Source organism: Ostrinia nubilalis, chromosome Z, assembly GCF_963855985.1.
Source record: "Ostrinia nubilalis chromosome Z, ilOstNubi1.1, whole genome shotgun sequence".
Lineage (NCBI taxonomy): Eukaryota > Metazoa > Arthropoda > Insecta > Lepidoptera > Crambidae > Ostrinia > Ostrinia nubilalis.
Genome location: NC_087119.1, coordinates 10,002,755 through 10,019,108, shown reverse-complemented (window position 1 = coordinate 10,019,108; position 16,354 = coordinate 10,002,755). Strand labels below are relative to the sequence as shown.

Sequence of the window (16,354 nt, the reverse complement as noted above, 5' to 3'; positions counted from 1 at the left end):
GTTAATCAACATTTATTTTAACATTTAAAATTACATAAAAAGAAGGCATTTTGCCTTAAAAGTCTTTGATTATTTATTATGTACCTACAGAATTGATTTCATTTATAGAGTGATCAGTGATAAAGTAGAAGCATAAGTGCAGACGTGCTACCACTGCAGTGTTTGCGAATTCAGCAAAATGCAATTGAGATGAAGTACTATTTTTGCAGTATGGAATGCATTTAATGGTTAATTTTCCGATTTCTCAATGAAATTAGTTCGGATAGCACGTTACATCTCCATGCTAGAAAAAAGACAGTGAAAGACATAAAATAAAAAGTCGATATGTTTGACGTATTCAATGAAATTATGAAACCCTTCCCATTCTTATCATGCATTTTTATAAGATGCAAAACATCTTCATGTTTCACAATAAATTTTACGATGCTCAAAAATTTGCTCAAAGATAATATTTTAGTTACAATAGGGAACACATGTGGATAAACACATGTTTTATGAAGTGACTATAATTTTAGTGATTCATGAACCATCATTGGCAATTTATAATTATGTGAGCAAACGTTTAGAATTTTGGCGGTTCATATAGGCTTTGCCGTTAAATGAAACTACTAATAGAAGAATATTGTCTTCACACGAACTTGCCAAAAACATGACCGCGGCCGAGAGCCGAGGCTCTCGGAGTGCAGTCAGAATAGCCAATGCCGTGGCGAATTTCGATTGTTTGTATCATTGGTCCCAACACTTATAAAGGGGTCATTTTGTAGGCCAATCCTCGAACTCCGCGGCACTTCTCTAACCATACTCCATCATAACCTAGCTTTGGTCTACACAGGCCCACTAAAACACCCCTTATCGTTTATTATCACGCCAAAAAGTTAAAACCAGTAGAAATACAGATAGAGTAAATAACTTTTTAACAAGAACTTTAAGATGAAATTCATACATGAGGTTTAGAACGAGTTATGATGATATGATATTACGATAAAAGGATCAATTAACCAGCCGGTTTACTCGACTTTTAGTAGAAATGAGTGTGCTTCAGCGAGATTCCGTGGCTAAATATTGTAGTCGTCTACTTGTGCAGTGGTTCAAACGTTGGTTCAAACACGAGTCGAGTGAACGTACGCGGTGTAAGAGATCTTTATGGAAATTACACTACGTTTAACAATATCTTAATTAACAAAGTGACACCACTCTTAAATTAGTCAAAATTAGGACATAAGATGTATATTATAAAAGTTAATATTAAAATGTAATATTACTAATGAAATCGAAGCGACAGTGAATTGGGCAATATGAGATAAATAACACATTTTTTAATAAAAGAACATTAAACACAGATTATTATATTGATTGCATCGTGCACGTATTTCGAAAACTGGGCCGTATCAGAGCGAGAGGGTGGGCCTGGCCCGTGCGTGCGAGTGAGACAGCGTACAATTATCCCGAATCCAGTTTTCGAGTTACACGACAGCGAATGCAATCTTTGAATTAAGTACCTTTACAAAACATGTAAACATTCGTTGTACACAAACCTCATAATAAAAATTAGTGATTCGTTCGACCATACACAATAATTTTAAAATACAAATGTTATTTTAATTAATACATTTTTAACTCTATAAAATGAAATACATTCTTGCAGGACTTACTTAATCTACGGTTTCCTTAGCTAACCTGTTTTCTTTTAATATTATTAATTATGCCTTGAGGGTTTGGAGCGAGCTAGGGGTGCAAGAGAGGAGTGAGTGACGTCATGCACACTTCGTGACGCGATTGCCACTTGTCTCAGCTTAACTTACGGCATATATGTAACAACAATTTAATTTATAAATGCATATTTTACAACTAATATAAATTAGATGTGAGTACTGTACCTATATGTACACGGACATTTAAGTACACAGTAAAAGAAGATAATAATGTTTAATAGGCTAGATGACAAAATTTCAATTTTTTGTCCGTCAGAACGATAATTAGAAAATATTAGACTCATATTTTTTATTTTCTTTCATAATTAAATAATAACAGTGCTACATCGAGTTGAAATGACGCGTTACGTTACGCTTGAATAGATTTTTTTAATCAAAAGTGACGTCACGCGACATCTCAACTCAATATTTATTACAATCTAGATTAAAACTGTATTTATTGTTGGTTGTAAATGTAACTTGTTGATTGTACTCTGTATTTTTTTTTTTTTTTTTTTTTTTTTATGTGATAGGAGGCAAACGAGCAAACGGTATGTGTTTTTTGTACAAATAAAATAAATATAATACTTAGGTACTGTAAAATAATTATTCGATTATGAAAAAAAAATTTGTGTCCAAAATTTTTTTTATCTATCTGACGGACTAAATAGAATTTCGATTTCATTACCCAGTCATGATCTCTATTGTCGATATATTTATTACTGCGGCTAATATTGGAGATAACTAACCTATTAACAACATCAATCGGTTATGGTAAACATCAAATCATTATATTATTTACCTTACAATAAGCAGTGGATTAATATTCCGTCATTTAACTATAACCTAGCATAATATTTATAAAGTGGGTGGCATAAATAATCTTGGTTCTCAGAATTATTATTGTTAGTAAATTGTACAATACGTAGTATTGGAATTCGCGTAAACAATTCTGGTGCGTGTGACGATTGATACCACCCGACACAGACGCTAAAGAACTAACGGACACAACAAACAATACAGTAATAGTTTAATTTTGATAGTGCGGGAGTCTTCGCTCTACCGCACCCTTATTTACAATTATTCTAATAATTTAGTAAATTATAATGCAGTCCGCTTCCTTTATAAAAATACTCACAAAAAAGGGAAATCAAAATATCGCCAAATACCCCTACTTTGAATACTGTTATCCGCAATAAGGGGTAATGTAAGTAACTTAATAATTAAAAAAAATATTGAAGAAATATTGTAACGAATTAAATATTCATCCAACCGAGTGAAACAATAAATAAATAGTCGTTCATTTTAGATCAACGTCATCGCGGTGCTTTTAGGGTTCCCGCACGCCTTAGAGAGATGTCACCCGGGCGTTGACGTTGCGGTGTGTTGCCGCTGCGGCACCGCTGCGGCGACGCACTGCAAGGTCAACGCCCGTGTGGCATCTCTCTTACTCATAAGAGGGGTCCGTACTTTTAAATATTTGTTGCGAAGTTTATGGACACCCTTAGAGCACCATAAAGACGGTTTCCATACTAAACTTGAGAAGAAGCAACGATTAAACTGTGAATTAGCCCGGTGCTGCCAGACTGCAATATATTTAGCTTTAATTATTACTGTATTATTTATTATGTCTAAAACACATTAAACATTAATATTCACAACTAATTGGTTATTGCTTTTTTGAGAATAGCACGTACGTTACAAAATAATTATCAATTAACTTATTAATGTAATACATATAAAGCGGTTTACTGTGTGCCCAGTTATAAAGTACACAAATGCAGGACGTGAAACTATATTCAAAATTATACGAAACAATATTTACAAACCTTGGGAGTTACCTTAAATTCCTACTTTTCTTATACTTACTTATTTTCCTACGGCATACACGTTTATTTACAAAGGGAATTGAAGTAACTGAAAGGTGTAAGAACTCATTCGGGGCAGTAGATAAATTATACAATAAACAATATAGAAAGAATATAGTTTCAGTTGTTCACTTTTTTTTTGTGTATAATATGACTGGACACACCCTATTGACAAATTGCAATCTACATCATGGGACAAGTCGTTACATAAGTACGTAGCTTACATGAACTTCCCCTCATTCGCGCCGCTAGCTCAAGATACATCAAAAAGGACACATCAATACGTTAAATACCTTATCTGTTAATCGAAGGAACATCAAGCACCCCATTCATCGAAATATCAAGTTTATAAATAGGCCGGTTGTGATACAGACTGGACGTGAGAAGCAGTCAGTATGTTCGATGTTGTAACACCTGTCACGTTTGCATCTATTTTGTCCCCAATATTTTTCGCATTCTACGAGTATTATGTTATACTCCACTGCCACATCGTGGAATCTCGGTTACGATTTATGCGTCAGATACGTGTTTTCAAATAGGTAAGTAGAACCTATTGCTAAAAAGGTGTACTAGGGCTATGACTTAGTTAGATGTGGTAGATATGTCTTATGTTTTGTGAATCCACTACTATTGCTGATGTGGATTGGCTGATGCATACGTGACAGTATTACGACTGAGTATTTATTGATTAGTATTAATTAATTACTGTATATTTTTAATGTTTAAGCTACTTAAATCCGAAACAGAATTTTTGAATTTAATTTTGCTCCGGCGATACTTTTATAAATGCAGTTAGAGGACCCTTCAACCGGGTGTTTTAATTTAAAATGGCGTGAAATTAGCCAGCAGTGTATAAACTGTCAAGTGTGTATTTGAAATTGCTTTATATTAATCTAATGACATAAATTTCGTGTAAAGTGCGTAATATATTTTAATTATTAAGTACGGTGTAGTGTTCGGTGAGTTAGTGTTTTCGATGAATTCGGGGCAAGTGTTGGGGAATCACTGGGATCTAATTACTGTGACAACAATTATTACACTGTGACATTTAGTAAACATTCATATATAGTGTATAATGTACCCTTAACTATTACGTTATGTGGCCACAAGGCTTGATGAAGACTAGAGTAGTTAGTTACACGAGTAATTCGGCTTGTCACCTTACTAGGCTAGGCCGCGCGGCGCGTCCGTAAATACAGATATTAAAGAATAAATCACCTCCGAATAAAATTGGCCCTTCTTTGCGGTGCGACCGCGACGCGATATTAAAATACTCTCTCTCAGCTGGGCTCTAACATCCATATTTGCGGAGGAGCGCCCCGCGGCCTCACGAATGCCTGATCGAAGAAAACAAGAAGCACAGGGGGCCAATAACGCCCAGGAGGCTAACCTCCTCTGAAGTATACAACCTTAACATTTAAAACAGGTTAAAAAAATAGGAGTTAGACTTTGGATATTTTATAGCTCGGAGGCCGCCCGTACGTGAACTTTCTGGGCAATGAGATTCTTCATTCTCGAAGAATCGTTATTTTGGAGTACCTGGTTATTAGTCATTATTTCTGAAATGGTAGACGATATTATATAGGTACCTACGTAAGACGCCAAAGATCTTATTTTAGGAATAAACAATTCGCTTTGCCATTGATATATCTCATTGCAGGGGGGTACGTACGAGCCCCAAAGCGCTGTAAGTGATGTTCAGCATACGCCCAGCCTCCGAACTAGAAGGACTATTCAGATACACGAACAAAATACTCCTTATGTTGTGTGTCGCATCTTCAGTGTTTAGTTTGAGGATATCGGGTGACGGAATACTCGTATTTGTTCGTGTAAGAGACTAGCGTCTAGGGTAGGGGTTTGCCACAAAGGCCGTGAGTGGAAGATCGTGGGAGCGCTAGGCGAAGGGCGCTGGGGATAGCGTGAAGGAGTACGCGTGTAGAAGCCTCTGACAACATTACTATGAAACAACCTGCATACACAGATTCACGAACATCGTAATAATTAGACCTATAAACCATGTAATTTATAAATCCAATTCATAATTAGCTTTGAGAACGTGTAAGTTTAGGTATCCATACGCAATGCTGACAGCGACACCCAACGACAAGAGAACATATTTCTGAATGGCCAATGACATTGTATGGCACATTATATTTACACGATAGAAAGAGCCACTCAAAAATATGTTCCCTCCTTATTTTAATATATCAATACCCGGTAAAATACCGATAATATTGACATCTATCTACGTAATACACAGTGTATGTTACACAATATTCCATTAAATAGTAGCGGCGCTGTGAGCTTGCTGACACAACCCCGAGGTTGTTCAGAAAGCGGACAGAGCATAGCAAAGCACTAATCGTACAGCTAATCTATCTAATCCTTACATTAATACCTAATTACCTACTTACTACACTGAATACGGATTTTATTATAGCGGTATTTATGCTATCCAGTCTGTACGAATTGCCCGAGTGAGCAACAACATTAATACAGATTTTACGCATTGTTATCAAAGGTACAGCTACTTTAGGTGCTATTTATTTGTAATGTACTTGTTTTAATAGTGTGTATGATTAATCACATTATAAAGTGGAGAGTAATTTGAGAATAGTGCGTAAAATGTACGTACACGAGTCGCGCGGAACCTCGGACAAATTGACCAGCTGAGTGACAATATCGCAAATATTTCATAGTCACCATACAACGTTTGACAACAGACCAATTTCATTACGTATCCACCACGTAATAAGTGCACCAAACACATTTTGCACACTAAGTTTTAATTAAATTTATTAAATTATTATGAGATCCGATAAACTTGTTCTAAGTATTTTTACTACCGATGTAGCCTATTGTGTTAGCGCTTAGTTGAAATACATTTCGTACCTATTTATTCAATCAATGCCTATGTAGATGGCTGACAAACTAGGCTCTCAAAAAGTATCTTTTCAGTTAATTAGGTATTGTAATTAACTAGTTCTTATTACTAGGTTGAGAGCCTATCTGTCCCGGCTCTCCATTTTGACTTGTCCATTTAATGGCCAATCAAAATGTCAGCTTAAAATCTAACGATGCCAAGCACTGAATCGGTTGTTTACCAAATCAAAGTATAAGGCGTCTTTAACGACAGTGACCCAGTGCCAGACAGTTACACAGATATTAAGGTATTGCGAGCTCACCAAAATACCCACGCATCCCTGAGACCGCGTCAAAGACGACAAATCAAAACATAACCTAGCTACCCCCCTAACTACGGGAAAACAGTACGATCCAAATGCTTGGCACTTATTGCTCTCGATGCATCCTACAACTAGAGTGGGCACTGGGATGTGAGTAAAGAAAATATTATCACGTATTAAGTATAAATCATATAACGTATCATAATCGAAGGTTAGTGGCAGTCCCCGTTTGTTCCGTATGTCTGGCAGTACAGATACTTGTTACGGGGACTCAAATTGCAACTAAATCGAAATAATCTTAATATGGAAGACATTGTAAAGCGGCTAACCGCAGGAGACCAACGTCACACTATAGTCACAAAAAAACTTGTCTCAGGTCTACTGAAATTAAAACTGTACATGCAGCGTTGCCTGAGAAATAAAAATAATTTGCCAATTAGCTTAACCTAGGCTTAACTAATCAATTTGACCCCTCCCGTGTGGGTGGGGGCTTTTCAATTCGTGCACACACAAGGATAGATAGCGTCATGTGCACACGATTTAAAAAGACTTGGTGTGAGTTTAGTGTGAAGTTGGTCCAAATGAATAAATTGAACGAAAATATAAAGTTTGCCAATTGAAAAATAATCCATTTAACGAAAAGAATTTTTCCCACCCCTTCCCCTCCACTGCAAACTCCGTCGTGCCCGTGCGAAGTTTCCAGTGGTAACGGTAAAAAACATGCGCCATACAAAATACCGATGTCTTGATCTTGTATAGAGATGTACCGTCCCTGAAACATTCCATAGGTCGGCAGTATTCCCGGTAGCACGTCTCAATAGCGTCAACTTCCAGTCATTGGACAGACACAATAAAATCATAATAATAAAGTTGCTCTAAAATAGGAACACTGCAACTGATTCCATTCTATGAAAAGATCAGTGGCAGCGGTTTTTAGAGCAACCTTGATAATGGTTTTATAGAGTTCTGTCTAATAACTGGTAGCGCCTAATGACTGGAAGTTTACCCTACTTTAATATGTATGTTAATTTTTGCTAGAGCATATTAACCGGCAGACAGTGGTGACTGAGTTTGTTGCGGCGCTTCTTCTCAGCACTTGCCAAATGTTGGTCTCGAAGCGCTGGTAGGGTAAAAAGATTAAGAGACATGTAGAGGCTCCTTAAGAGCAAAATGACGATTTGTAAGAACTATTTATTAGTCTAAACAAATAAAGAAATTTTGACTTTGACTTTGACTTCTATGAGTGCTTTTGGGAATATTGCCGACCTGGGGAATATATTCCGGAGACATTCTCTGACCTCGAAGTAAAGAAATACAATAATGCATTTTCTGTGAGGTACCAGACAACGGATTTTTGCTAGAGCATCTTCTAGACGCGAGCCAAACTAGGAGATCTATTTCCAAATTGCTCCGACTAGGAATCGAACGTGGGACCCACTGCGATCAAGTCGAATGACGATACCTGCCACGCCATCGGGTCCTCCACGTCAGAATTTATTTAAACATAATTGTAAATTAATGGGTGACTAACGGCGACGTAGCGTGTTGTTAATATTGCCTTCACCATTAAAATAGTCAATACATTGCAGGGCACAGGCCCCTACCCTCCAATCCGATCCAGTCAAATCAGCAATGATGAAATGACGATTGGCAGAAATGTGCACCTCTTGTGGTGCATAGATCACTAAAGGGCACTTATTAGTGCGGTTCGAAAATATCGGTATCAAAGTAGACGAGCTGAGGAGTTGTTTGGCCATTTTACACCACACGACGTCAAAACGTGGTTTGTTGAAGCATTGTTATTTGAGACAATTGACTAATTTTATTGTGAGATGTTAAATCGCCTTTATTTGTCACCCAACCAAAATACGAGTACATGCTTCCATATTAAGATCGTTAATTAACTGAATGTAAATAACTTAAAGAAAGGGCATCGAGAGTATAGTCAAGTAAAAAGGTGAAGTAAATAAATAAATTATAAAGCATTACTTACAGGCATTTTAGCAGAAAAAATGCAAACGCTCTCTTCTTTAATAAAATTAAATTGCCGATTTAACTTTTGTTTTTTTTGCGTGAACGAAAATAAGTTTGAGAGATTGTAATAGCAAAATTGTTTATTTTAATTAAAAATACATAAATCTGGAGTAAAAAAATGGTTTTAAGATTTGAAATTACAATTTCGATCCATAGTAACAGTTGTGGTATATCAGCAAGAACTGCAGTCATGTAGTTCTTTATGATTTCTTGTATATCATGTAGTTAATACGCCCTGTATAGATGGTGGTATGCGTAATAGAATAACTGCGGGATACCAGAAATGAATAGCAGCGAATGCATTATTTTCTGCAAATGCCATGGAAAGTGTGGGGAAGTATCCAGCGTACAGTGAAAAGTCGCAAGTAGGTTATTCGACTACATAAGGTGCTAAAGTAGTCTTTTGCTTGATGATGTACTAGAAGAAAATGAATTCCTGTATATTCATATCTTTTCAGTACTGTACTTAAAAGACAGAAAGATAGTTGGCTTATGGTTTGTACCCACCACTTTATATTACGCTAATATGGATTATGCTATCATTGTGCAATAACTGTAAAACTACTGTAATGTGATTTAAATGTAGAAATAATGCTACAATACCTATTATAAAGAAAAAACCTACCTTCTACTCGCACTGTCAATGTTTTAGTTTGCAAAATATAACCGCAAGCATTGCGTCAGTTTGCAAGTAATTCTAATTGTGCTTTTACCTAAGTGATAAATATTGTGTGATTATTTTGTGATTAAAATTGGGTGCCTTAATTCTATAGTTAATATATTATTCGCGTATGTTACTAGTGTAGACTATTGAATTTATCATATTAAGTATGTATTTTATTCTTATTCTATTGTATAGTTATGTATTATGTGTACGCGTTAATCATCTATTTCTTTAGTGACTATGAGAACCTCCTCCTTTTGTTGAAGTCGGTTAAAAACTAGTTTTGTACGGAATTGCGCGCGCGCACTGCGTGGTGGATACATTCGAGGTGGCCTCCAGTTGTATTTGGTGACCTACGTTTTGTCTCTTTTCGTGTCAAACCAATCATGATTTGTCAGTCAGAATATTATTTTTAAGTCATGATCAAGTAGATATCCTATTAAGGATGTGGATGATAGCTGGAAATGACTCTGTCAGCTCTCGTAGAGGTCTCGACTGGTGTATAAGGCATTTGATTACTGTCAAAATGTCCCAAGATCGTAAATACAGAATCACGTTAGATGTGATGAAAGTACGACCTATCATGTATATTGATTGGTACTGAACTGGTACTGAGTTATGAATAGCACTTCTGTCAACGTTTACGAACTGTCATTAAATCCTATCCATCATCTTTAGCGTGGTTATGACCATAATACTGCTTGATGGTAGTTCCTATTTCTTATTTATAACAATGCACGATGTTGCTCATCTTCTGAAAAATCTTGGCTTAAATAATTTACGTGTTGAAGACTGTCCTCAATAATATTTCGACCAAGATCACTATCCGCACTTTAGCTCGCTAAAACATTGCATATTCAGTTCGCTAGCACCCTAGAGCAGGCTGTATTTCCAATCTGTTGTATATTTACATAACACTTGTATGCAGTTCACATTCGCCATTTTTCTTTCGAATGATCTTTTTTTTAAACTTCGACTGATTTAAGTGTCGTAATTCGAAGTGTAAAAATGACGCAAGTGAATTGTTAAATTGTCGTTATAGCCAAGGATCACGAGTTAAATGTTTTATACGACAAATAAAACTGCAAAAACATACACACAATCAGACACACTTTAAAATAAATTGATATTTCCTTTAAAATATTAAATGTGATACAACTGTCACATCGAAGTCAATTTTAAATAATTTTAAAGGTACTTGACACCAAAGATTACAAAATACTAAATACAAGCTTGTTAGGTGCTTGCCACCACAGTGCTCTGATATTCTTTTGAACAGTTGCCAAAACACAATTTTTTGCAATTTTCATCAATGGCTAATTTTTGAGTGTTTTCTGTGCATCTTGATAAGTTTAATCATTATATTCCAAATCCAGTTTTCAACAACAAGAAAAATGTAATCTCTGCATTATAAAACTAAAAAACTAAACTACGAGTGGTGTCAACTACCTTGAATACATAAACGAACTTATAACAAAATGGAATTACTTAACATTAAATGAATGATACACTAAAATGGGCATACAAAAGTATTACAATAAATAATTATATTCTAACGTGATCGTGTACCTTTAGCGGTTTGCGGGTGGTTTGTACCCGTGGGTCATGCGGTCTAGGAAGCGATGGAGGTCGTGGAAGCGGGGCCGCTGGGAGGGTTCGCGACGCCAGCACTCGTGCATGAGGTCGTAGAGCTCCCGGCGGCAGCGCGGCGGCGGCGCCGCCGGCACTCGGGCGCCGCGGCCGCCGCAGCGCCACTCGCTCGCGTTGGCCACCACCTGGGTGATACACACGCTGTTACAACATCTTCATAGTAGTCTATGGCTAAGAATTCGTGGCGGGCCCTCATCCGCGCCCGCGGCGGTTGCGGGCCCGCAGCTTCTGTAGAATGCAGATAATGTAAAAACTCACGACGCGGATTTCGCCCGCAGCGGGCGCGGGCGACCATTTTGTACCGTGAGTTCTTAGAATAACCGCGCAAATAACCACTCCCGTGACTTTTAAAATAAAACCGCAATTCCACAACCGTCGCGGGCGCGGGTGAAAATCGCGCCGTGAGTTCTTAGCCTATCACTCGCTGTTTCGGTGCAACAAAGACACATCAACTCATTTTATAATTTTACAGGAAACGACTTATAAGATTATTTTTAAATTTCATAAAGCCATAACCCTCTATAGTATGTTTGAAATTGAAATGATATTCTTTATTAACTGTTGCCACAAAGGCACTAGCGCCATCTAGTATGTATAATTTTGCGGTAGTTACTTTCTTTCTTTCTCTAGTAGCCGTGTTTAACCTTAAGAAGCGTAATCTTTAGTCCAGGCGAATTGCTCACATCGAGCTTGCTGGAGCCCTCTTCGAGAACCGTCTATTCAGTATGTGAGTACAGGAGGTACATATGCCCCTTACTCCAATTTTCTATTTATCTTCACTCTAATTTTCTATCTTAATTTAGCGCAAAGGGATTGGTCAAGAAAAAATATAACTCGCGCCCCAATGGCGCCCATCGGGTGACGCTACGGAACGGTCTACGAATGTGCTACGAGAGTACGAGATTTGCTACGAACTACGAGCACCGATGCTACGCTAACTCATCACTTTGCAGGAGAATCGGATTGTCATTGGAAATTAAGGGTTGTGGTAAAACTTACCTGGTCATCGTTCATTTCCTCAAATGGCTTGTCCAGGCAATAGGTGAGGACCTCCCAAACGGTCACGCCGAATGACCATACATCACTTGCTGGGGAGTACATTCCCTAGAAACAAAAAAAAAGGGAGTAAGTTGCTCGAATTCGGTATTAGAAAAACAAATTCAATGCGCTCCTACCTATATTCCAACTCTAATAGCTCTCTAAAATAACGCACTGTGAGGATAATTATGCTCTTTATGCCGATGAAATTCGAAGTGTCATTTGGGACAAGTTACTTTACTACTGGGTTGTATCTGTAGTATTGTAGTATGATAATTATCTTAATATTTTAAGTGTCACTTACCAATAGTAAGCTCTCCCAGGCCATCCAACGGAGGGGGAGCCGGGTGCCGTCAGCCATGACGTGGTAGTCGCTTACAAACTCCTCACAGAACATGGCGTAGTCCGACACTTTAACGTTGAGATCTTCACTGACGGTGACGTTTCTGGAATATGCAAGTTATATTTAAACAAAAAGTTACATTTAAACAAAAAAAAGTACCTACATATAGTGAAGCGCCGGAAAATGGACAATGTTGTTTCCTTGTCCGGTTTTTCAGTTTTTCGTTGTAGTTGATAAAATAACGATAGAAAATCAGCTCTATTAAGTATTTATCAGTTTTGGCAGCTCCTATTGGCTGTAACTTCCCTATTTGTTTATACTGGTGGACAGTGGTTGACTGACTGACCTTTATATCTCAATCAAGAAAATGCTGGCGTGTAAAATTTACTCACCGGGCCGCGAGATCCCGGTGTACTAACTCGAATGACTCCAGATACTTCATGCCTGCTGCTATCTGACAGCATATGTGAATCAAACTGGAATAACTGAAACGATGAACACAAAATTAATGTAGGTAGGTACTTAATTCGCCAAAATATATTTATAACCTATGTTCAGCAGTGGACGTCATATGGCTGAAATTATGATGATGATGATATTTATAAGTGGTCCAATTCGACCCAGAAATTCGGCAGTGGAGCCTCAATTTTACAAATATTTCAGGATATGACTGCTCCTGGTAGATATCTACGTAAGAATCCATTCTGTGAATATGCTATTCACATTTTTAGTGTAAGAGCAAGGTTTTCATCTTGATACAGGACGTACGCCTGCCGTGGTTACAGTACCTATCGACTTTATCATTTCAATGCAATAGCGCATACGAGGAATTTCAATTTCCGTTAGGCGGGGACCGAGAACGTTAAATTGGTATTTGTTCGACTATTCAAGTTGGTAAGATAAGATTACGATGTATCAAAAATTTATGGTTGACTGGTATTGTGGAGATTGAATGCAGATCAAGATAATATTATTTAGTTCATTGAAAGATAATTATTTAATTTAGACAGTGTAGTTATCTTCGCTGTTTCAGCTTGCTGATCCGTCGGACAAACAGGTAAACGGACGATCTCAGGTAAAAAAGCTGCCTAGTAGCAGTTCTTTTAAAATATTTCCTTTCGGATTAATTTTATGATAAAACATACTTAGAGAAACTAAAACTAGAGAAAATTTCCTATTTTACGTATTTTTTTTTGGAAAATCAATAGCTTTGTCGTGGGAGCGCCGCAAGAGGTGAGTGTGTTTCAGGTACTTACTTCAATTTCCTGTCCTGTCTCAATATCGTAGGCAGTGGTACGGCATTGCCGCGGTCTAGAGCTGCGCATGGGGGCTCTAGCAGGCTCAAACCTAGAACTCTGGCGAGTTGTGGGTGCTTCAGGCCTGCGCCCCATGTAGCTTCCCGGGCAAACGCCGCCCTGGAACAACCCCAGCGACTTATAGCTATACAATTAACGCTACTGTAGTCAGGAATGATTCGGGGATGTGTCCCAGATAAGAGGGCCTACACTAGGGATGTTATGGATATGTAGTTTCGGTTATAGATACGGTTACGGATATTTTTTTTTCGGATATCCGAAAGTTTCGGTTACGGTTACGGATATCTGTGCTTTAGAATGCAATTTGCAATAGTTGGACAACACGGTTCAATCATGGCCGCACACTTTATACATCGAGTAAAAAGTAATAAAAAAAATTAAATTGATACTAGATGGCATTAAAAAGGTAAATCAGGCTGTTACCTATGCCTTTACATATAATGCTATACAAAAACAATTTAAACTACCTACATCCGAAACTATCAGAAACTTTTGAATCGGTTACGGTTACGGTTTCGGATATTTTTTTATTTCGGATATCCGAAAGTTTCGGTTACGGTTACGGATATCCATAACATTCCTGGCCTACACTAGATCTTTGTATGAGTTGACCCAGAACAGAGGTCGCTTGCAGGCCGATTGTGTTCTACACTTTACGTTAAAGTTGACGAAACCAGTTCACAGTAAGTATCATAGAAATAAAAAATACGAAAAATCACTATAAAGAGTCCGAACATTTTGGGAAGCTGCACAAATCTATTCAGCAGTCAGTGTCAGAATGTAGCAAGCTGGTGTACCTAACATCAATGAGTTAATGCTTATTTATTTTTAGTTTTACTTTTTTTCTCGTAACATAATTCTGCCTGCTGTTCAAATTGAACTCCTTTTGTGATCCAACAGCAGCAGATTGTCGAGTTCGCTAACGTTTCTTCAGTCCTCAATTATATTGAACTCTAAGGCTGAGTTGCACCACCAAACTTTGACCGTAACTATAGCGATAACCGGTGATTTTTGTATGGAGTTTGACAGATTTTTGACTTTTGTTACAGTCAAAGTAAGATGGTGAAACCCAGCCTAAGAATGAGATAAGCAACACTCACTTGACGTCGTTATGGCACCCGCGCCACAGGGTCTTGACAACAACAAGGCGGCGTTGTCCTCCGTTCGGGGATTCCTCGTCGCTCAGCTCTTCGATACCATCCGTCTCGCAAATTTGGAGCTGGGGACAAAAATACATCTATCAAAAAACTATCGTGATAAAATATGAGCACTAACTAGGGCTACTTATGAATCCATTATAACAAAAACGAGAATAATCTTCAAAGGACGAGTGAATTGCAATCTAGGCAAGTTCGCTGCACCATAGGTAGATCGCATAGCTGCATCCGCTGAGATGCATTGGAATTAGATAGCAAGCTCATATAACGAAAAAAAAAACTATCACCTATACGAGTACCTATCCAAGTAAAGAAATATCGCAAATATCTTTATAAATCAAATCTAAAATTGGGAATTGGGTTAGTAGACAAAACCTTAGCGGAAAACTGTCCAACCTATTGACTACTCGACCGCTGAACCGTTTAACGATCCCCATGCAAAGCGTTTAAAAAATAGATAAAAAGGATGTTCGGAACTCCATCTTTATTCCTCGGCACGTGGGAAGTTCCAGGGAAATAGTTCTTAAGCACGTAATATAGTGAGGGAGGGTAGAGAATTTCCTGTATATTTTGCAAAAGCCTACTTTGGCCCAGTTTCTGAGTTTACCGACCGTGGAAAATGGTTTCGCGCGTAGCGGATTTGCAGGCCTTGAGAAAAAGCCTACTTCAGCTTAGAACTGAGGTGCGCTTAGAAATCGAACCGCTCCAGTGTGAATATTTTGATACACGCTCTGGATTTATACAAGTAGGTAGGTACTTTTAGGCTGGCAGGCGGTTGATGTTTTTTATCAATCAGTTAAAAGTGCGAATCAAATAGTTGTGTGAGTGTGTGTGGACAAAACTGGGGCGTTGAATTAATTTTCCTTTAAACATAAAGAAGAAATTATTGTAAAAGATAAATACGCAGGTAGGTAGGTATACGTACCAGTAGGTAAATTAGCACGTGAGTAGATTGAATAATTATTATGCTTGATTAAGATTCTCTAGTTTTACATATACCTATATGTTTTTTAATAGCAATGAATTAATAAATAAATAAGTAACTAAGTATTTTTGTTATACATTTTATAAAGCATAAATTGTTTTATTGCAATCAATTTTGAATGTTAAAAAGGTACCAGCAAAAAACTTCTGAAACCTGTTGAAAGTAACCCCATTTTACCGTAGTATATGAGAGGAACTTTTTATGGAAACTCGAAATCTTACGGAGGCAGAACCCTTGTTCAATAATAAGCCTATATCCGTGAACTCCGTGACTGAATTTCCAACAATCCTAAAAGTTATTAAATTAATACGTCACTAGCAATTGCTCGTAACATTCACGTTTAATTTATGGGTTGTAATTTCAATAAATTTTATGATGTCATTAGGAGGAGCAATATATTATAAAGCATTGCTTTATCGAAGT

General features: G+C 37.4%; 2 protein-coding genes across 2 annotated transcripts in view; both read right to left on the bottom strand.

The window, feature by feature from the left end:
* Positions 1 to 11,013: 11,013 nt before the first annotated feature.
* On the bottom strand, positions 11,014 to 16,103 carry LOC135086940 (epithelial discoidin domain-containing receptor 1-like). Its single transcript, XM_063981764.1, has 7 exons — positions 16,065 to 16,103; positions 14,890 to 15,008; positions 13,730 to 13,888; positions 12,866 to 12,958; positions 12,435 to 12,576; positions 12,092 to 12,196; positions 11,014 to 11,217 (listed from the first exon to the last, which is right to left on the bottom strand). Exons 1-7 carry the CDS (start codon positions 16,101 to 16,103, stop codon positions 11,014 to 11,016), a joined length of 861 nt encoding a protein of 286 aa, XP_063837834.1.
* The window catches only part of LOC135086939 (discoidin domain-containing receptor 2-like), a 105,382-nt gene continuing 100,041 nt past the window's right edge, over positions 11,014 to 16,354 (bottom strand). The window contains exons 12-17 of the mRNA XM_063981763.1: positions 14,890 to 15,008; positions 13,730 to 13,888; positions 12,866 to 12,958; positions 12,435 to 12,576; positions 12,092 to 12,196; positions 11,014 to 11,217 (exon numbers count right to left, since the gene is read on the bottom strand). Of these exons, the coding sequence (XP_063837833.1) occupies positions 11,014 to 11,217; positions 12,092 to 12,196; positions 12,435 to 12,576; positions 12,866 to 12,958; positions 13,730 to 13,888; positions 14,890 to 15,008 (822 nt within the window). The remainder of the gene's footprint in view (positions 11,218 to 12,091; positions 12,197 to 12,434; positions 12,577 to 12,865; positions 12,959 to 13,729; positions 13,889 to 14,889; positions 15,009 to 16,354) is intronic.